Raw genomic sequence first — 21,735 nt, 5'->3', positions numbered from 1 at the left:
TCTTATCTTGAGTGTTAAGTTAAGAGAGGAGGAGTTTAACATAGGATTCCTAAAGTTAGTTAGGCTTGTGTATACTAAATTGAGACAAATCCTATCTTTGCTTACCTCATCCTGTTTTATCTCAGGTTAGAAATAGTTCAATACTCAATCTAGCATTGCTTATCAACTTTTTATGTCTGTTACCTGGCAACCAACACTATTTCCCTCACCTCACCAAGCTACACAACTTTGTAACCACTGGGATTTCTCTTTAAAACACACTGAAATACATGTTAGCCTGCACTGAAAAAACAAAAATGGAGCAAAAACAAAGACGTTCTTATTGGGAAATTTACAACACTACCTCTGGAGATAAAAGAAAGACAGTCAGTTAAGATATGCTAAGTCATGGTGTAAGAGCAATAAAAGAGGAGCCATACAGATTAGGCAAGTTAAATAACACTATTGTTAGTTCCTGTTAGCCAACACTAAAGTTAGCCACTCTTAGCTAACACTATGTAAGCAACTGTTAGCAAACACTACCATTAGCTACTGTTAGCAAACACTACCATTAGCTACTGTTTACGAACAGTATCATGAGCTACTGTTAGCCAACACTAAAGTTAGCTACTCTTAGCTAACACTATGTAAGCTACTGTTAGCAAACACTACCATTAGCTACTGTTAGCAAACACTACCATTACCTACTGTTTACGAACAGTATCATGAGCTACTCTTAGCTACTGTCAACGAACACTGAACCATTAGCTACTGTTAACGAATACTTGGCCAATCTTAGTAAGTTAGCTACTACAAGCTAGTTAATAAGTTAGCTACTAATACAAGTATTTAGAGGTATTTAATTAAGATTTTGGGAAGTTAGGATACTTGCGTAATACACTTTTTCTAACTTAAATTAGGATAGGAACATTGATTGGATAGGAACATTGCACAATCATGCTCATGACAAGTGTCACGACATGATTATAACAGCATAAAGACAGTCTTATGTACACCCCTTCAGCTAAAGTGTTACCAAATTGAGTCACAGATTTTCTTTTATTATTCTTTATACATATAGTAAATATTCAATACTGACTCTTGGCTGTTGTTTGGGAAGTTGCATACCAGCCTACATACACTCAAAGACCTTCAATATGCTATTTATTCTGTCCCTGGTAGGAGCACAATTTAGTGTTTATGGTTTATGTTTATTCCAACATTTCAATGACTGTATGATAGAAGAAGTTCAACTTTGTTTAATGTTATTTAAACTCTTACAAATGTTACAAAAGCAGTTACAACTAAAATACTGTTGCAGCTACATGCAGTAAAATATCTGATATATCTGTCGTACAGGCCTAGCGTCAATGTTTGTACCAGATCAACTTAGTTAATATGTTAATACATCATTAAATTTGAAAATAAAGAATTATGGGCCTTTTGATGGTTATTCATTTCACCATTAAACATTAGTTAATGTTTGTTTATTTGAGTATCCCTGCCATAGACCAATTGAATCCCAGTGCAGTACTTAAAATATGCTGTCAGCTGGTACTAAAGGTGCTGTAGGGGGGGTTAAATCCCTTGTCACTGTCAGGAATGTATAGCATATTAAAATATCTGCAGAAAAAAAAATCTCATGCTCAAAATGAAACAGCCAAAATGCATTTTCTTTGCTCTCTGGGGGAATTTAAATAATCCCCTCTCCGGCCGCGGGGGAGACAGAGACACAGACAGGCAAAGAGCCGCGCCAGCTCACAGGAGGAGAGGCAGACAGAAATCGATCTGAAAGAGGCAAGAGAGGAAGGATAAAACTACCTGCACCCCGAGGGACGAGTTCACACAGGCTGCGTGACCTCCCGCTGCCTCAATCAGCACCCAGCACCCGTTTCATCAGTCGACTGACGGGGGGATGGGAAATGACTGAAGGGGCTGAGAACTGAGGCAAGTCAGGGAGAGCTAAAAAACAAACAGATGAAAAGAGAGCAGCGGTGACATGAGGCCAATTAGCTGTGCAGCGGGCTGAGTTGGCACTGGTGTTACTGCGTTCACCTCGAACCAGCGTGGCAGCAGCAGACTGGCTGGCTGCTCTGTTGCATAACAACTTATGTAACACTTTCTGCTCTCCATGGGGGGATAACAAACTTTCTTTTGGAGCTGTTTTCTTTCAGAGTGTTAGTGCATTTCCCTGCCATTCACGTGTCTGAAGGGAGGCAAACTTTTTTTTTCAGTCATTAAAAGAATAATATATAAGAAATTACGCAGAGCTGTTCCCAAAAGGACGTAAATGGGACGCGGCATGGCGTCAGCCTCACTTTCCACTCCCTCTTCCAAGCCTTTTTTCGGGTCCTCTCGTCTCAACCTCATCTCTCTTGTCGCACTCAACATCTGATTTGTCAAGTTATGTCTTGCTGTCTTGCTTTTATCCAGCTCTCTCTAACCCAAATAGCTCCTCATTCCCTCACTGGTTTCTTTCATCTCCTCCTCAGTGATCTCCCCCCGAGGATGAGTGTGCATGCTATATTATGAATGAGCTGAGCGTGTAAGTACACGAGTTACTAGATTGAGTATTAATGGAAGAATACTGCATGAGACGGCAGGAGGAGACGCTTGTTTCTTAGCTAAGTTAATCGACCTCAGTATAAGAATTGGTGCTGACTTTATTCTGGTGATTAGCTTTTAAATGTCTTGTTTTTCTGACCAACAGTCCAAGAACTGAAGGTACTCAAGCATAGCAAAATAATGAGAGAATAAGGAACCACAGGCCGAGAGCAGCTTGTCTGCAGATACAGCCACCACCACCTCTAATGGATCATAAGTAGTGATTGAAAGGGATTGTGTTTATATGACTCTACATCCGTACATCTCAGGAAAATATTGCATATTATGCCTTTAGGGAAAAGATCTGATTACTTCTTCCAACACTGAATAAACAAAGATTAGCTCTGAAATGTGGCGAGATTTTAACCCCCTGGTAAATATCTGTAGAGATATTGGTGAAGGAAAATGTAAAAACTTTGCAACCCAACCAGGAATTTTCTGTCAGTTCTAAATTCACAGAACAAGAACTGACTGTATTTAAGAACAGCATAAAGCATTTTTTTTTTAGCTGTAAACTAAAAAATAACAGTGGTCTGTGATTAAATACATCAATGCTTGTGTTAATGTGGACATTTAATACCAAATTTATAAAAGTCAATGGGTTGAAAATGGCTCAACAGGCCAGGCCAGGTTTTCAATCAGCCCTGAACCTTAAAAGGCCAATGCTGTCATAGAGCTGACTGTTTTTGACTAAGTCACGTAATTTCTATTAAAAAAAAAAGAAGGTTAATGCCCTCTGATCAGAGGTGGGTGGCTCTGAGCAGCTCCTGCCTCATAAATCCACCCAGAATCACACAGTGGGTGGAGTTCAGACCTGGAGATGAAGTTACACTTTAAACTGGTGCAACATCTATGTCTACACTTGTGCTCGGAGCCGACTGTTCCTTCAAATGTGTGTGTGGCTTCTCGGTGCCTCCCTCCCCGAGTCCTGATTAGACTAAAACTTTGACAGTCGAGACGTGTCTGTCCCGCTCTTTAAGCAACTAAAAGCACAAAGACGCACACACAGTCTTTCAAATGCAGATTCGGTTGAGACAGATTAGCAAGTGAGTCAGGAAGTGCACGACTCAGACTGTGTGTGTGTGTGTGTGTGTGTATTTGATGAAGTAGTTCTGTGACTCTGTTCTCAACAGTCTGCCACTGCTGGAAACGTCTGCCATCGATCCTAATTTGGCAGCCGATCCTCTGAATACAGACAGCCCTCCAATCTGCCTCAATCACTCTGTGCTGGTAAACAGACACACAGGCTAAATGACTGAAACACGCAGACAGGCAGACAGACAGACAGACAGACAGACAGGCAGACAGGCAGGCAGGCAGGCAGACAGACAGACAGACAGGCAGGCAGACAGGCAGACAGACAGACAGGCAGGCAGACAGGCAGACAGACAGCTCCTAAATAACTTATTTCCACACAAAAACAGCAGTTTTATGTTCAGATTTTTGCTGAGGAATCTATACTACACCCTGACTAATAAAGGTTCTCACCAGAACCATATAGGGTTCTTCAACTTGTCCCCTTAGAAGAACAATTTTTTTTTGTTTTGGGTAGAACCTTTTATAAAGGTACTACTGAGAACCCAACATAAAGGGTCATACCCGAGACGGGTTCCACCCAGAAGCCCCTATGCGACCCCCTATGTATATTCCAAGAGTTTTATCTACAACCCATCAAGGGTGTTCTATTCAGAACCTTTCTATATTCCCAGGATTTTTTTTCAAGAAGACACTCAGGAGGTTCTTATCTAGAACCCATGAGGGCCATTTTACTGAGAACCTTAACATTTTCCAAGAGTTTTTTAAACCCACCTAGGGGGTTCTACAAAGAACCTTCTCTAGTGTAATGGTTCCACCCAGACTCATATCTGGGGTTTCTATCCAGAATCTTTCCACAGGGAACCTGTTTATATCCCAAGGGTTTTATCTAGAACTCATTCAGGGGGTTGTACAACAAATGTTTTGATATTCCCAGGGTTTTATCTAGAACATACTGAGGGGGTTCGACTGAGAACCTTTTTATATTCTCAAGTTTTAATCTAGAACCCACCTGGGGGTTCTCCCGAGAATCCTTATATAGTGAAATGGTTCCACCCAAAAGCCTCTTTGGGGTTTCTACCTTGAACATTTTTATATTATAAGGATTTTCTCTAGAACCCACCTATAGGGTTCTACTGTGAACCTTTATATGTAATGGTACAAAAAAACCTTGACAAAAGAAGAAATCTTTCTTCTACATAGGGTTCTTTGGATGAAAATGGTTCTCAATGGAACCCTTAGACTTACAAAGAACCCTTGACAGATCCTTTCTTCAAAAGTGTTCTTCAGAGGAAATGTGGTAGAACCTCAGCCGTTCACGAAGAACCCTTTTAGAACCCTTATTTCTAAGAGTGTGACAAATACACAGTATACTAGATGCATGACACACTTTCTCACACTCTCCCCCATACACACACCAAGCTGTGCTGAGTCGCTGTGACTCAGCAGATCAGCAGGAGCAGATGGACTTTGCTTCCCACAATCCTCCTAACGCAGAACAAAAAGTGACATCATCAACATACATCCATCAAATAATGATTTAAAAAAGAAAGCTAAATGCTTTTGAACATAATCTCTGCACTCCATTCATAATATGAAATATTTTCTATGAGTGACGTCTGTGCTGTAGCACCCACTCTACTGTCCCTGCAGAGCTGGATACAGGCCAGCGAGGAGGAAGAAGACAGGGAGGGGACAAAACTCAGAAAAAAGTGAGAGACAAACCGAGGAAAAGAAATGAAAAATGGAGGTGGGATGGCGTAGCAGAGGGACACACACAGACAGGGGAGGAGGGAGAGACAGAGAGATGCCATATGTTGCAGCCGAAGGATTTGGGGGTGCATGCCGAGTGTGCTAATTAAATGAGGGCTAAACAGCCGTAAAAACAATGGCATGTTGACAGCAAGAGATAGACAGGCTGAGAAAAAAACGAAGGTGAGACAAAGAATATCAGAGAAGCATGGACAAGGGCGAATTTGTTGACAGGAAGACAACTAAACATTACGTAGGAGGAGAAAAAATGACGCAGATGGAGAGAGAAGAGGACACAGTATTGACACAGTATAAGGAGGAAGGGAGACACAGAGGGAAGAAGAAGGAGGCTGCAGAGAAAAACACAAGAGGAAGATAAAAGGATATTAAAAGCTCTTCAGCCTTGCCAACAAGGAGAAGAACAGGCCAACAATGCGGTTTGAGAAGTGAGAGCTGCACTGCAGATAGCAAACAAGTGGATTATCCACAATCTGCTCCTACATATTACCTCTATTTAACATATGTCTGTTTCATTAGTATGAAAACATGCCACAGTATCATAAAAGCCCTATATAAAATGGAGTGGACGAGAAACGCCCACATGCTGATATTAAGAAGGTATATAACATCTTAATTTAACGTGCTAGCATTCTAGCATAGGCCTACAGCTGAGGCTGTTAGAAATGTCTTTAGTTTTCAAGGTCCATCCAATAGTTGTTGAGATATTTCACTAAAAGCCAAAAATGTCAACATGCTGGTGGTGCGCTAAAGGAAAAGTCAAGTGATCTGAATGATCATGAATGTCTGTGCAAAATTCCTCCACGCCTTCATGTTTGCATTGCCATCCCTATAGCCATGCAAATAGCACAGCTAAACACAAGAACACGAGTCACAGTAGGATACTATGCATACAGTATTTGGCAACAACAACAGAAGCATCTCTTTCCAATAACGTCCTGGGTATTCTGGATAAAAGGCATTTACAAAGCAGAGGAGGGACTTTCAACTTTCTCTTTTACTGTGTCCTGTTCTTAGATATGTTATGTGCTAGGCTCAAAAAGAAAACCAAATTTTAAAGATATTTCAAAGATAACGCTGGACAACCTGTAAATGTGACATATAGTCACCTTTCATTTACCTAAAGTTAGCCAAATGCCAGCCAACTAACTAGCTCAATAATTCCATCTGATAGCTAACGTCAGCAAAACACTAGCTAACAAGGTAGCTAATCTGCATCAGTCGCTACATAGCTAATTCCTCTGATAGCTAATGTTAGCAAAACACGAGCTAGCTAGCTAATCAACAACATTTGTACCGAGTGTTTAGCTAACATCCATCCATTATCTGTAACCACTTATCCTTTGTGGGGTCAAGGGAGGCTGAGGCCTATCCCAGCTGACACTGGGCATGAGGCAGGATACACCCTGGACAGGTCACCAGTTCACCACAGGCCTGACACATAAATGCAAACAGCCATTCACATGTACATTTACACAAATGAGTAAGTCACCGAATAACTTAATTAACCTCCATGTCTTCAGACTGTGGGAGGAAGCTGGAGCACCTGGAGAAAAACCCACACAGGGGAGAGCATGAAAGCTCCTGCCCAGACGCAAACTATCAGCTGGCGGATTCTAACACCAGGTCAGACCACAAAGTTTAACTATATTTTTAAACTGGAAATGACACAAGAACAAACAAATTTGTCGATTTTACATATCTCCATATTTGCCAGTTGTTTAGCCAGGAGTGACTGTACATGGTGACAACATGGTGATTCAGTCAACATATGTTGTTTTTATAGGTCCCGAAGCAACATCTTTTAACCGTTAACAAAATTAGTTTTTTTTTCTTTTCAACATAGACAAGCCTTGCACAAAGCATATAAAAGTACAGGAAACAGGAAATTAAAAAGTTGACCGAGGTTTCACTGAGTAACAAGCTCGCTCAACAGTTACATAAGAGAGACATAAAGGTCAGGGTAACTCTGTCTCTGCTGCTTCGATTTTAAACACCCTTTCATTTTATCTGACTCTTGTGAGTCCTCTGGCTTTATGGAAGTGCAATACTAAAGTGCTGTAGTGCCCCTTTAAATCTAAACTCTAAAATTAACTGGTCAAATAAAAGCAAAACTATATGCATAGATAGTGGTGGGGGGAGTAGGAAAACATTTTGACATTTGATTGAAATTAAAGCGTTAACATTATTTTGTGTAAATAAGCCGTGTCATACTGTACCTCTTATCCATGCTGAACCCACTGAGCTACATACTAACAGAGCTCTTTAATGAGATGCTGAGAAACAGAATGCAACCTTAAAACTTAAGAGAAGACTAAGTGCCATCACTTCATGCACTGGTTGATAAATGCCTGCAGTTAATGGCTACTGATGCATGAGCAGAAATCTACATGAGTCCATTAAAAAGAGTGTTGTCACTATTTGTGCCTAAGTATGCGTGAGTCTTGCGAGGCTCAAGGCCGGCAGCTGGGGTCCGACCCAGTGTCTGTGTGTGTGTGTGTGTCTGTCTGTGTGTGTGTGTGTGTGTGTGCGTGCCTGTGTCTGTGTGTGTAAACAGAGCTTAGATGTATTAATAGGCCAGCCATGTCCGCGTCCTAAGCCACTTATGGCTCGTCTATCTTCTTGATCAGACCGGTCCAGCTACACCATCCCGCCGCGCTGCTACTGTATGACATCACAGCAGGTCGGCCAGTTCCTAGGCAACTAGATCAAATCATCATAAAAACTGGCCAAGGTGAGGGGCTCGCAGAGCAATATGAGGTTGTGGTAAACTCCAAAGGAGAGGGGACGGTGCTAAAAATACCACCTATCAGTGAGACCTGAGACAGTGGGAGAATCAATATGGCAGTGGGGGTGGAACTCGATATATTCTTTCTCACTCAGTTGCTCGTGTTACAGACAGAAACACGATATCCAAAACGATCACAGAAGAGTAAGCTCCCAGTGGGCAAAGTAACTATATCAGATGCTCACAGAGACTCGCTTTGCACAGCCTGTCATATGTTGTCTCTATCCCCCATCTCATTATCTATAATCTGTTCTCCCAGAACGTTGCCAAAAAGGAAATGTGGGAACAGTGACATTTAAAAACAAACATAATCATAGTTTTATAACAAACATGCAAGTGTAAATAAACAGTGCAGATAGTTACAGAATCTCAGTTATATTCTGTATCTAATTCAAGCCAAGTTCATGTTGTGTTCACAAAACTTTTACTGTTAAATTTAAGAGGTTTGGGTTCCTTTGTAAAATTAAAAAAATGTTTTGACAGAAATATATTCATCAGAGTGAGGAATCTCAAATAATATTGTTTTGGTATCAAAAGCTAAACTCAAGTTATCATATTAGTAATATGTGAAACAAGTTTTAAGTTAGGTAATGTTAGTGAAATGCTAGCTAACTAACTTGCTAATCTATACCAACTGTTAGCTAGCTACTTAAATCTGATACACCTAGCTAATGTTAGCAAAACACTAGCTACCTAGCTAACTAATCTACATCAAATGTGAGCTAACTATTTAGTAAGAATTTTGTTAGCATGAGCTAACATAAAAGGAGACTATCCAGCCAAACAGGAAATGCTGTAACAGTGGCATTTAAAAACAAACATAAAAATCATAGTTTCATATAAAACATGCAGGTGGAAACACTGCAGATGGTTAGTGACCCTTGAAATGCATGGCCCCTTGTGACTGGACAAGTTTGGGTTCCTTTGTAAGATTAAAAAAATGCTTTTGGCAGAAATGTTCTCCTCAAAGTAAGGTAGGATATCTCAAACAGTGTTGTTTTGGTATCAAAAGCCAAATTCAGTTATCCTATTGACTATAGTATAGTAAAGCCTTAAGTCAGCTAATGTTAGCAAAACGCTAGCTCATATCAGAATCACAATATCTGTCAAAATAATCACAATATGTGGTTTTTTGTTTTATTTTAACAATACTGTGCAGCCCTGGCCCTCAGTTACAAATGCAGATATATACACATCAACCCACACATAAATAAAGAGGCAGAATAAGAGAACTGACTGTGCCTGAGAAGAGTTGAACTCTTAACCCAACTTTAGATGCCAAAAAAATAATCCATTATTCATCTCAGCACACTTCAGCTGCAGCAATTTTTAACTTAACTAAACTTCTGGAAAAATTTCTGAAAAAATAATGACATGAATTAATTGCAATTTCTCCCTTTTAAAAGTTTTTTTTGGGGAGTTTTTCCTTTCGCAAATCAAGGCTATAAGGACAGATGGTGTATATATAAAAACTGACTTGACTTTACTTGTAATAGTGTAAAACAAACACATACAGTCTTGCAGACTGCTGTAATCTTTGAGAACAACTGCAGAAACAAGAAAGAGAAGAAGAATAGGGCTGTGGGTCGCACATATAACTCACGCCCCACCGTCTCTGGCCTCATTACAGGGGTTAATGAAGGCAGGAGCCTGAGCTCCGGTTGTCAGATGCTCTCTCTCTCTCTCTCTCTCTAGGCTCTGCGGCTCTGCTGGGACTCAGCGTTACTGGCAGCCAGGCCCAGAAACCTACTTCTGCTGCAAGCTCAATGACTGACACACGGCTCAGCTGACGGCAGCAGCCCACACACACACTAAAAGACGCACCTGTATGCGCACACATGCACATACTCCACTTAACCCTTACAGTAACCTTATCCCAATGCACACTCAGGTAATTACCTTTAGAGCACTGATATTCAATAATTTATATATGTATAGGTGTCATTAACGTACAGTTTGGTCACTAGTCATCACATCCCTCCTGCAGCAACTCATCCATGTATTGTTATGATTTTTAAATGTATATCCAGAAACAGCTATAGGGTTGAAACGATGAAAAATGTTATTCTGTGTTTCCCAAGTCCAAGACGACATCCTCAAATGTTTTGTTTTGCCCACAACCCAAAAATGTTCAGTTTACCATCACAAAGGAGTGAAGAAAACCAGGAAATATTCATATTTGAGTCTGGAAACACATCTGAGACTATTATTTCTTTAAAAAAATAAAATAAAACTCAAACCAATTAATCACCTTAAACACCCTTAATTTAAGGGGCAACAAATAATCTAGGGCTGCAAATACTGATTGTTTTCATTGTTGATTAATCTGTCAATTGTTTTCTTATTTATTTGCTTAGTTGTCTGGTCTATAAAATGTCAGAAAGTGGTTAAATCGATCGATTGATCATTGTTTCCCATAGTCCAAGATGACATCCTTAAATGTCTTAAATATCTTGTTTTGTCTACAAAATCAAAGATATTCAGTTTATTGTCACAGAGGAGTAAAGAAACCAGAAAAAAATCATGTTTAAGAAGCTGGACTCAAAGAACTTTGACTTTTTTCTTTAAAAAATTACTCCAAACTGATTATCAGAACAGTTGGTGATTAATTTAATAGTTGCTGACAATCATTAATCATAATCATTAATTAATCATGCAGCTCTACTAAGTTTATGTAATTAGTTCATAATTATTTCATAAATCAGGTTTTATTTTGCCTCATATATTAATCGTGCTGGGGTTTATTTTCTGTTATACTGAGCCTGTTTCTGTGAGTTTGTAATGGTCAAGTTAACCTGGATTAACCACATTTCACAGGGATTTTAAATGTGCTACAAGCTTATCTAACATTTCCTGAGACCTTTCACCTATTCAGAAACAGGACACTGTTCCAGTCTTGTCCAAGATTTCCTCTCATGTATGAAACACTCTCAACATGTATGCAAAAGGGCTCCAATCTGTCCTATCTCATTTCTTCATCATTAATTCCCTCATTCTCCGTTTTCTGCTCTCTCAACAAAAACAATCACAAACTCTCCCACATGCATTAACCCACGCGTGCATACACAATCGCACAGAACAATGAGAAGGAGTTGGTGGTGCACTCAGCCCAGCCCAGCCAATTTGGCAGCGAGCGTGTTACCATGCCTACAGGCCCAATCAATACAGCGTCTAAAAATAGCCATACTAGTCTTACTTCCAACCTCAGAGCAGCGTTTATTGTGTAATCTTCAAGATAACCGTTACCAATGGCAACCACAGAGTTAGTGGGCATTGTGCAAAAAGCATGAGTTTAATCCCCAGCAGGAGGTTTCTCAGGGAAAACCTGATCCTGGCTTTTTATTGGCTGTTCTGTCTAGCAGCAGATCTAACAGCAGGTCAGATCAGGAAATCCTGACTGACTTCCTATTACACTCTTAGAAATAAAGGTGCTAACTAGAACCATAAAAGGCTCTTCAGCTTGTCCACACAAAGAAACCTGGTAGAACCTCTTATAAAGGTTCCATCTGGGACCCTTTCAGAGAATACTACCTAAAACCAAACATAAAAGGGTTATACCTAGAACCATTTGTGAAAGGTTCAACCCAGAATCCCCTACGGGAGGTTCTACAGAGAACCCTTCTATGGTGCAATGGTTTCACCTGTACTCTCTCTGTGGGTTCTATCTAAAACCTTTTTATATTCCAAGGGTTTTTATCTAGAACACACCAAGGGCGTTCCACCGAGAACCCTTCTATAGTGTAATGGTTCCACCCTGAATGCTCTCTGATGTTTCTATGCAGAACCTTTCCACCTTCTAAGAATGCTAACAAGAATCCACCCAGGGTTTTCTACAGAGAACCTTTTTCTCTTCCAAGGGTTTTTACCTAGAACCCCTTTAGGGGAGTTGTACTGAGAACTTTTATAAATTCCAAAGATTTTATCTAGAATACACCCAGGAGCTCTGCGAAGAACCTTTTTATATTCCAACGGTTTTAGCTAGAACCCACCCAGAGGACTCTACTGAAATGGTGGTTCCAGGCAGAACCTCAGCCCTTCAGGAAGAACCCTTTTGGAACTCTGATTTCTGAGAGTGTAGGTTAACAGTGGATCATCATGAATAGAGTGCTGGGCTTCAGAGACGTCCTCAGGACGACATGCCAGCGCCAACACACGCAGATTAATCTTCAGAACTGGAGTAAATGATAACACAGAGAACTAAGATGGCAATTAAGACTGAAAGAGCCCATAGGGCAAAGAGCATATTCATGAGAATGAGTCACAAATTGGCCATTTAGGAGATGATCACTGCTGTACGACACAAAATGGCAAGACGCCCTTGACGTCAAACACAATCTGTTTCAAAATAATAGTGTCATTCTGATGCTGCTGCCGCTGCCAGGGGAAAAGTGGTTCTGTGGAGCGATGTTCAATATCTTGGAGCTACGACGTGACCTAGAGAAAGGCAGAGAGAGACGAGATCCGACCGACAGTCACAATGATGATGGGGAATGACATGACGGCAGACAGGAAGAGATCAGAGAGCTAAAGCATGTCACAAATACAACCCGAACCCTTGACATGCTGGCACAGGCGCCATCTTTCAATCTCTCTTTGACAAATACACCAAAACATGAACACGAGCCAGCACAGACATTCTGCTGCATTTAATACAGTTGATCACAGCATACTAATTGATTGTCTAGAAAACTGGGTCGGCATCACTGGGACTGCTTTAGACCGGTTTAAGTCTTATCTGAGCGGCAGAACCTTCACAGTATCAGTTGGGAATGTTCTCCTCCTCTACCTGCTGTGTTCCCAAGGGGTCAGTTCTTGGTCCTTTACTGATTTCTACATACCACTGGGTAAAGTCATCCACAATTGCAATATTTCTTTCCAGTTTTACGCAGATGACACGCAAATCTACTTGTCTGTAAATCCACCAGACCTCACCACAGTTGAGTCACTCACAGCCGACCTCACTGCCATGAAGTCCTTTCTCATGTTAAATACAGATAAATACCACAGGATTATTAAAAATCAGGCATTAACTTCTCAGAGTCTGCAGTGCGCCCATGAGGCCAGAAATTCGGGAGTTACCTTTGATTCTGCTCTGACCTTCCATAAAGATTTCAATAATCCCACCTAGTGATGCACTGATGCCACTTTTTTCAGACTGACAACAAGAACAAGTACTTGCCAATACTGAGTACCGATACGAGTACTTAATAATGCCATTATAGTTCTTATGATGACTTTAAAAACATGTTATATTTCCATCAGATGTTCCTCATTTTCTAAATGTAACAAATTGATGTTGCTGTTTCCCACTGCTTGTGTAACCATGGTTACTGTAAACATACATTTTTGAGTTATTTGTTTGTAAGTTATCGTGCTAATTTTTCTTAATAAGCTGTGCAGTTTCAGTTGGAATAGCTCCACCACATTATTATAGACTTGAAGGCTTATCCAACATTTACTGTTACATACAATAATTATTTCATTATCATTTGCAGCACGTCACAAGTCGGGCGTACTGTGCTATCATGCTGTTTTGGTGAAGATGAAAATAGGAAGACTAAAGAAGAGTATGCAAAGAGAAGTTGCAGCTCTCTTATTACCCACAACCAGAAGGACTGGAAAACACTAACAACCAAGACAATAGGGTAATAGATTTGTTGCAGTGGTAGTTATTTTTCTTTGCATAAATTAGCCAAGGCATTCAACCAGCTTACACCCAGCAGGACTTACTAGAAAGCGGCTGTGGTCTACAGGTGCACAGTTGCTGCAGTCATTAATGGATGTTGTTGAGGACGAGTCCTTCACTGATAATGATGGCACAACGAAGAAAAGAGGGTAAGCTTTAACAAACTCCTTGAACTTGGGTCTTCATATGTTTTGTTAAATTACTTGTGTTGAAGTGGCTACTTCTCATGACACGGCATCGGGTATAGGGTACTGGAGTAGTTTTAGGAGTACAAATATGAGTACATGAGGGCATACTGGTATCGGTATCAGTGCAACTGGCAAATCAGGAATATTGCCAAGATCAGATCATTCACTTCAGGTAATGTACAAACTCTCATTCACATTATTGTCTCCACCCATTTAGACAGCTGAAGCTCATTATTCACCAGACTCCCCCTGAAATCACTCACCCGCCTCCAACTTGTACAAAACACTGCAGCCAAGGACTTGAAAATGCGAGCGCATTACACCCATTCTCGCCTCACTGCACTGGCTACCCGAGGTTTTTAGGACTGATTTTAAAATTTTATCACTTGTTTTTAAATCACTGTCATACCTAACTGACCGTCTCACTCCTTACACTCTTGCTCATACTCTCCAATCTACTAACCAGCTGTTGCTCTCAGTCCCCATTGCTAGAGTAAAGAAAACTCCTTTAAAAATGGCTTGGAATTAGATGTTTGTTTGCTGTTTGCTCTTATTCATTCTGATTCTTATCCATTTGTCTCTTGCATTGAGATTGTTTAGATTTGTAATGGCACTATGTTGTTTTTTGTTATATATGTCTGTGAAACTCTTTATAAACCTGTATTTTGAAAAGTGCTATATAAATTAAGTTTATTATCATTATTATTTCTACATACATTGGCCACCTCGTTTCAGTGCATATACTGCTTCTTTTTATAGCGTCTTCCTCCACAGCTGAGAGAGGGAGCTGAATGAGTGGGCGGACTATCAAGGGGGCCGTGACTCTGATTTATTTCCGTGTTCGGAGGCACAGCTCTGGCACACATTCCTACAGCGTAGGTGAGAAGAACCCAGACTCCATTCATAGATCTCTTTCATCTTTACCTCCTCACGACCTCTTTCAGGTTCTCCGTGTCGCTCTTTCTCGTCACAGCTCTGGGCTGTGAACGGGGACACGATTCATTCATAAAAGGCTCATGAAAGAGAAATGAGAGTGTGGTCATAAAATATTTAGCCATTTTTGATCCTTCTCTCAGCCTGTTGGTCTTTGCTTACCCTGTTCAGGCGGCATGCATGCAAAACAAGCACTTTCAGGAAAGCAGGGTGGCTGAATCTCTCTGTTGCACATGAAACCATGCCCAAAACAGCAACACAAAAACTCTCTTATCTCAGTGTCTGGTTTATTTTTCTCAATAGAGCCACTTATGATGTGTGTCACTTGCCACAAAACATCAACTCCCACCGACTGCGTTAGCAGAGATGGCATTTAGACTAAAGACTCTAGAAACATTTAGAAATATTGCTACCCTGAATGCAGATTAAAAATCAGCATTGCCAGCCACCATAAAAACAAGTCAAATATATTGTAATTCTGATATCCTCTGGGAGCCGTATTACAGAAACTTCCCGACTTGCAGATCTTATCTTAACTGCTCTGTAACTATGGTAATTAGGGTTAGGACCCAATTTAAGAAAAAAGGAACAGTTCTTAAGTCAAGGTTCCTATCTTAATTTGTTAAGTTAAGATAGTAAAACTGTATTACGCAAACATCCTAACCCCCCAAAATCCTGAATAGCGGTAGCTAATAGCGGTGTTGTTTGCTAACAGTAGCTAACGGTAGCATTGTTTGCTAACAGCAACTGTGCTGGCACGTGTTCATGTTTTTGCGTATTTGTCAACTCATGCTCATCTGTGTATCACTAGTGTACAATATCTTAGCACACTCTCTTACTTTTTATCTCTCAAGTTAGTATTGTTGTAAATTTGGATTTGTCGACAAATGTTACCAAAACCTTTAATTCATCTGTCTTGAAGTTAAATGAGTCTTTGCTTTTTGTCTATTTTTTGTAAGTTTCGATGTTAATTCTGTTAAAACAGCTGTTAATCTGAGCGAGATGGGAAAAGCATTGTTGGTTGCCAAGTAACAGACATAAAAGCTGATAAGCGATTGGATTGAGTATTTAAGGTTTCCTAACCTGGGGTAAGATAGGATTCCTTAGGTTAGTTAGGATTTGCTTCTATTGTACCAAATTGACTCCTCCTATCATAATTTACAGCTTAAGATATGAAGTTTCTATAATAGAGCAGAACACTAAAAATGCCTATGAAATGGACTTCATGTCTTCTACAACCATACAAAACACTCAGTCTTATGCATTTGGAAAGTGAAACAGTGATAGATTTGTATTTCCTACCAGTTTGCCCTCCAGCGTGTAGATCTTCTTCACCACTCCAGAGTCGAGCTTGATGGCATCAGTGATGTCAGTCAGCACTTGTTCGTAGGAATGGGCCGTTTTCTTGTTCAGCAGGATCCTCACAGCTTTGCGGGGCTTCACTCCGCTCCGTACCACTGTCACAAGCTTCGGACGTATGAAGTCCTTGGTTTCACGGCTCTCAGAGGCCCCAGCTTTGGCGCTGCCCAGGGAAGGAGGCCCACGGGAGGATGCTGCCGAGGCCTTGACGTTCACTGACCAGTTGGGGTTCACGTTTTTTGTGTAATCCAATTTTTTGTACGCTTCGATAGAGCTGCACACATAGCTGTCACCTGTTGGGGTTTGGGGAGGAGGAATTGAAAAGCAAGGAGAGATTACTCAGAAAAATGTTGATGAGATGAGCCTTAGAAACAACAAAAGAGATGAGAACAGTTGAGCAAAAATCTTTAAGAAAGATAAAGAATGCTGAGGAGGTAGCAGATACAGTAGCATAGGCTGGCTACTTCTCGGCAGCATCTCCTAACAAAGCAAAATCAGTATTTTTCTAGCACCAGGCTGCATAATACTTTTATTAATAGATTAAAAGCTCAAAATTATACAGTATAGAGCAGCAGTAGTTTTCAAAGTGGGGTCTAGGTACCTGCAGGGGTCCTAGAGTACGGATTAAACAAGTTAGTGAACACTACCATTAGCTACTGTTGGCTAACACTACTGTTAGCTTCTGTTAGTGAGCACTACTGTTAGAAAACAACACTACCTTAGCTATTGTTAGCTAACATTATCTTTAGCTTCTGTTACTGAACACTACTCTTAGCAAACAGCATTACCATTAGTTACTGTTAGCTAACACTGTTGTTAGCTACTGTTAGCAAACAGCACTACCATTAGCTACTGTTAGCTAGTACGCTGGCTACTACTACAGATAAAAAAAAGTGAAAATTAGGACAGTGATTTTTGAACTGGGGACCAACAGGGGTCCTTGCATGGGTTGCATTGTTTTATCATTTAGAACAGCATGGGAAGAAATATGGTTGGCTATTTGGATTTCTTGTAATTTATAGTGAGCAAATCTAAAAATTAAATTTGGGAACCCCTGCCATAGAGGGCATTTCATTTTGTTTTATCTACCATAGGGGCATCCAAGGGTCCACTTTCAAGGGTTGGATGAACATGAGTTCACCAGGGGGACACTCACCCCCCAGTGTTCTTAGAGAGTAAAACAGATCAAGAGAGAGCTAATCTGAGTCGAAACATATGTCTGTATCACCATATGGCCATCAAATGAGTGATATAATCTACAGCATGCCTAATAGGATGAGCCACTTTTATAGAGCAGTGCCCATAAAAGTATCTTGTTGAGTCTGCTTTCTATCAGCCTGTAAATGGGTCTAATGTAGTTTATTCTATTCAACAGGGAGGAGATGCACAGACAGACAGATGTGTCCAAGCAGATTTTAGATGGATGGGTGTTGATAAGGCCATGAGTCCAGGTGGATGAGAAAGCACTGTAACCACATAAACCTACAAATCTAAGTGCAGTTCACCATGTGCCTGAGGGGGCACTGAAACAGCCTCTAAAGCTAGGGTAAAGATACTAGGACCTAAAAGACCTTAGACATTCAATGGTACCAACTGTGTCATGCTAGCTTATCGGCAAGGCAGCTAAATGACGCTCCAACGTTGGGGTAAATTTTGGAGAGAGAAATGAGATGAGTCTACAAAGAAACTTTCTGTGATGTAATGGTTACAGCCAGAACCCCCTCAGTGCCTTTTTTTCCATCAAATAAGCTCTGGTTCTTGAACTAGTTCTATTCAAGATCCTTGGAACCACGGTTCTATCTAATGAACCAGCCCGCGTTTCCACCTGTTTTGAGCAGAACCATTGTAATCAAGGATGTCATCAACACAGCAACCTGTGGAATATGACATGCCCACTTTGGTTCCCCAAAAAAACTATTTTTGGTTCCAGATGGGAACCAGCTTTTCAGATTCTGAACCAGTTCATTTTTGGTGGAACTGCTAAGAACGGTTCAAAATTAGGTGCTTGTAATGAAACAGCGCAGGTTCCACATTGGGGGACAAGGGCCCTGGGTGTTCCATCCTGAGCCTTTCCACCTCTTAACTACCAAGAACCCACCCAGGGAGTGCTGCCAAAAACCCTTTTGTATTCCAAGGGTTTCATGTAGAACCTTCACAGGGGGATCTAAATATTTTTTCAACTGTAACCATCTTTTCTTCACTGGGTCTACAAAGAACCATATTGCGATCATCCATCATTTTAACAATCTATGTTACAATTACCATCATTTAAATTGACAAAACACATTTTAACACCCATGTTTCTCCAACTCTTTAATCCAAAAAGGGTTCTTTGGCAGTTGATCTTAATGGAACCTCTGTTCTTACAAAGAACCTTTGACTAACCCTTTCTTCAAAAGAGGGGGTTCTTCAGAAGCAAATACATCTGGGAAGAATCCCAGCCATTCAGGATGAACCCTTTTGGTACCCATATTTCTAAGAGTGTACCAAATCACACCATGAATTTGTCTGTGATGTTTCTTGAGGTCTTGACGTGGTATTTTGGAGGCATTGTTGACCAGTTTTATCAATTTTTGAGTGCTACAACAATTTGTGGTCATCATATTCTCCCATTATCATGTTCTAGGTCCTAAACTTTAAAAATGCTGTACACCCACCTTCTATGAGCTGGTCAATAGATGTGATCTTCTTGGATCCATCCAGGGTGTAGATGGTCCGGACGCCCTGGGGCAGGTTGACGTTGTCGGACAGGGAGCGGGTCAGGTCGGCCAGCAGGGCGTCGAAGGTGCGGAACCTGTCCGTGGAGATGGCGTACACTATCCCGTTGAAGTATCGGTCTCCGTTGCGGTAGAAGCGGACCTTCTTGGCTCTCTTCTCCGCGGTCAGGGTCTTCAGGGTGCGGGTCCGATACAGGCTGCAGTGGGCGCTGTGCGTCGGACTCGGCACCCCGTTCATCTTGGCGCTGGAGCGGCTGTTTCTCTGACCTTTGTCCCGGTCGTCGAAGTGCTCCATCTCCATCTCGCTGCCCAGGCTCACAAGTACGGCCGTACTGTCTGTGAAAACAGGGGGAATGCGGGGAAAAGTTTTCACCAAAACAAAAACAAGAGGCGCAGCGGGACCGCGGAGGAGAGGTTTGGAGGCTGATAAAGTGACCAGCCGGTGTCCGTGGCTACTGTACCGTCTGAAAATAACCCCCTAATGACAGATTAAGTGCGGTTAAGCCGAGCAGTGGACAGCATGCTTCATGACGACCCAACACTGTCTGTCTGTCTGTCTGTCAGAGAGTTGCTCTGTGCGCAGATGGATGGAGAGAGAGAGAGAGCCAGTCACGAATCGATAATAGCCTATTGATTTATAAATATTCAGAAGCCTCACTCACCCGGACAACAACAGCCTTCATGTGGAATCGCGCAACGTAAAACTGCCACCTTAATATGATCATAATACCACTTAAACTATAATTAAAATATGGAACATGTATTTTTTTTACTTTCTATTCTTTAGATTAAAGCGTTAAAAGCAAGAATAAGTGTGTTTTAAGACAATGGCGCACATAATCGATCACTTCGATTAGTTAATAATTGACACTTACCTACGTGAGCGATTAACGCTTCTGTGACGGTCACCTCCAGACTGACTGATGCTGTGTTCACCAGAAGATGAAGGGAAAAGAGTTGAGAGAGCTGCTCGCTGCTGACTCTGGAGACTGGATGTAACGTTTGGTCCTGTCCTGGCTGCAGTGAGCCCCCCCTCCCCGCTGTGCGTCCCTTTGTTGTCCGGTTGATGTGCTCCTCCACCACCACTACCACCACCACAACCACCAACACCAACCAAACACCAGTGTGTGTGTGTGTGTGTGTGTGTGTGTGTCTGTGGAAATGGACTAGGTAGCAGCTGCTTCCCCTCCCATTCTCTCTTTTCACCCACCACCTCCTCCTTCTCCTCTTCTGTCCTCCTCCACGTCACTCTGTCGTGATTTTCATTCAGCGCCCCCACCCCTCATTAGGATGCGGACCCACGCTTCACACCCGTGCTGTGGGGATGCTGCTGGTCCTGCACGACCCCCCCCCCAAAACCCCGAAGACACGCGTCGACTGGGGGGCTCGACTCGATCATCCCTATCTGATGCAAATAAAAGAGCTTTTTCATTAAACTCACATCAAGCTTAATTAAGAGAAGTAAACATAAAAAACATTTTTCCCTTAACTTATGTGCTCATTTCCATTTGACATATATATCAAATCTGTATCTGCGTATATTGTCCAATATTTTTGTTAACAGAAAATAATGCTGATCTCTTTTAATGATCCCTTTTCTTAATTTAAGTTGTTCTGTGTTTTTTATTATTATTGATAAATAGTCTGTATCCTCTGCCCTGATGTCATTTTGGATTTTTGTAAAACATATAAATACAGAATATTGGTTGATATATGGATATTGAAGATGAAAATGAAAAAAATTCACTATCCATTGTCTTGTCAGTTGCTGATCAATCAGAAAAGGGGTGAAATACTAGCAATCTGTCATATTCTCTCTTTATTTTGAGATGCTTCGTCATTATTTTCATATATCAAGTCATTATTTTGAGATGCTGATTCATTATTTGACATGCCAAGTCATTACTTTGAGATACTATGTCAATAATTTTATAAAGTTTATCATTATTTTTAGATGCTAAGTCATTATTTTGATAGATTAAGCCATTATTTAAGATTGTAAGTCATTATTTTGAGATACTAAATCGATATTTTTATCATTATTTTGACATGCTAAGTCATTCTTTTGTGATTCTGACATGGTAACAATTTGTCAGATCCTCTATGTTTATACAAATTATACCCAGGAACAAAGCAGTGTGACATTTGAGCTTCCCACCCAGGGTGTGACGTCAGGAAAATGGCCGCTGTGTGCATGTGGTGAATGAAAGTACAAAGTGATAGTTAGCAGGCTGAAAATATCCAAGGCACTATTTTATAAAGGCAATGGCTGTAATGTAAATGCCTCAGATATTTTCAGGACTTATCCTTGAAGAGTACCCGAGTACCTTTTTTGTTGTATTACCAAGAATATTTTTTTGACCCAGTGCAGCTCTCCCTACATTTTTTCTTTTACTCCTAAATATCTGTATCAGCCCCCAAACTCTAGCATTGTTCGTCTCTAAAGCATTTGTGAATGAATTTTCCTTAAAACAAGAAGTTTAAGTTCTAAAATCTGGTGTGAAAGGGTTAACCACGTCTCATTAAAACACTGAGACTTTAAGCACAGAGCAGCATTATGTTTAACCCACAGCAGTATTTGCACGTGAGGCGTTACATAACTCGCTCACTCCAATGTATACGCTGGCAGCCAAAACCCAACCTATGTGATTCAGTCTACGCAGAGCAGCTTTTCGC

At 40.9% G+C, this 21,735-nt stretch overlaps 1 protein-coding gene across 2 annotated transcripts in view; it reads right to left on the bottom strand.

Moving 5' to 3' along the window:
* Window positions 1-20,134, bottom strand: part of dclk1a (doublecortin-like kinase 1a) — an 85,080-nt gene extending 64,946 nt beyond the window's left edge. The window contains exons 1-3 of one of the 2 annotated variants that reach the window (XM_084729809.1): window positions 19,935-20,134; window positions 19,000-19,395; window positions 16,286-16,635 (exon numbers count right to left, since the gene is read on the bottom strand). In XM_084729809.1, coding sequence (XP_084585935.1) covers window positions 16,286-16,635; window positions 19,000-19,360 — 711 coding nt within the window. In that variant the 5' untranslated portion in view covers window positions 19,361-19,395; window positions 19,935-20,134. The remainder of the gene's footprint in view (window positions 1-16,285; window positions 16,636-18,999; window positions 19,396-19,934) is intronic. The other variant, XM_084729808.1, reaches the window with a different exon arrangement.
* Between the last annotated feature and the right edge of the window lie 1,601 nt (window positions 20,135-21,735).

This window comes from Lutjanus erythropterus, chromosome 11 (assembly GCF_056507025.1).
Source record: "Lutjanus erythropterus isolate fLutEry1 chromosome 11, fLutEry1.hap2, whole genome shotgun sequence".
Classification (NCBI taxonomy): domain Eukaryota; kingdom Metazoa; phylum Chordata; class Actinopteri; order Lutjaniformes; family Lutjanidae; genus Lutjanus; species Lutjanus erythropterus.
Note: the sequence above shows the minus strand (reverse complement) of the source record. Positions and strands in the feature narration are given on the sequence as shown.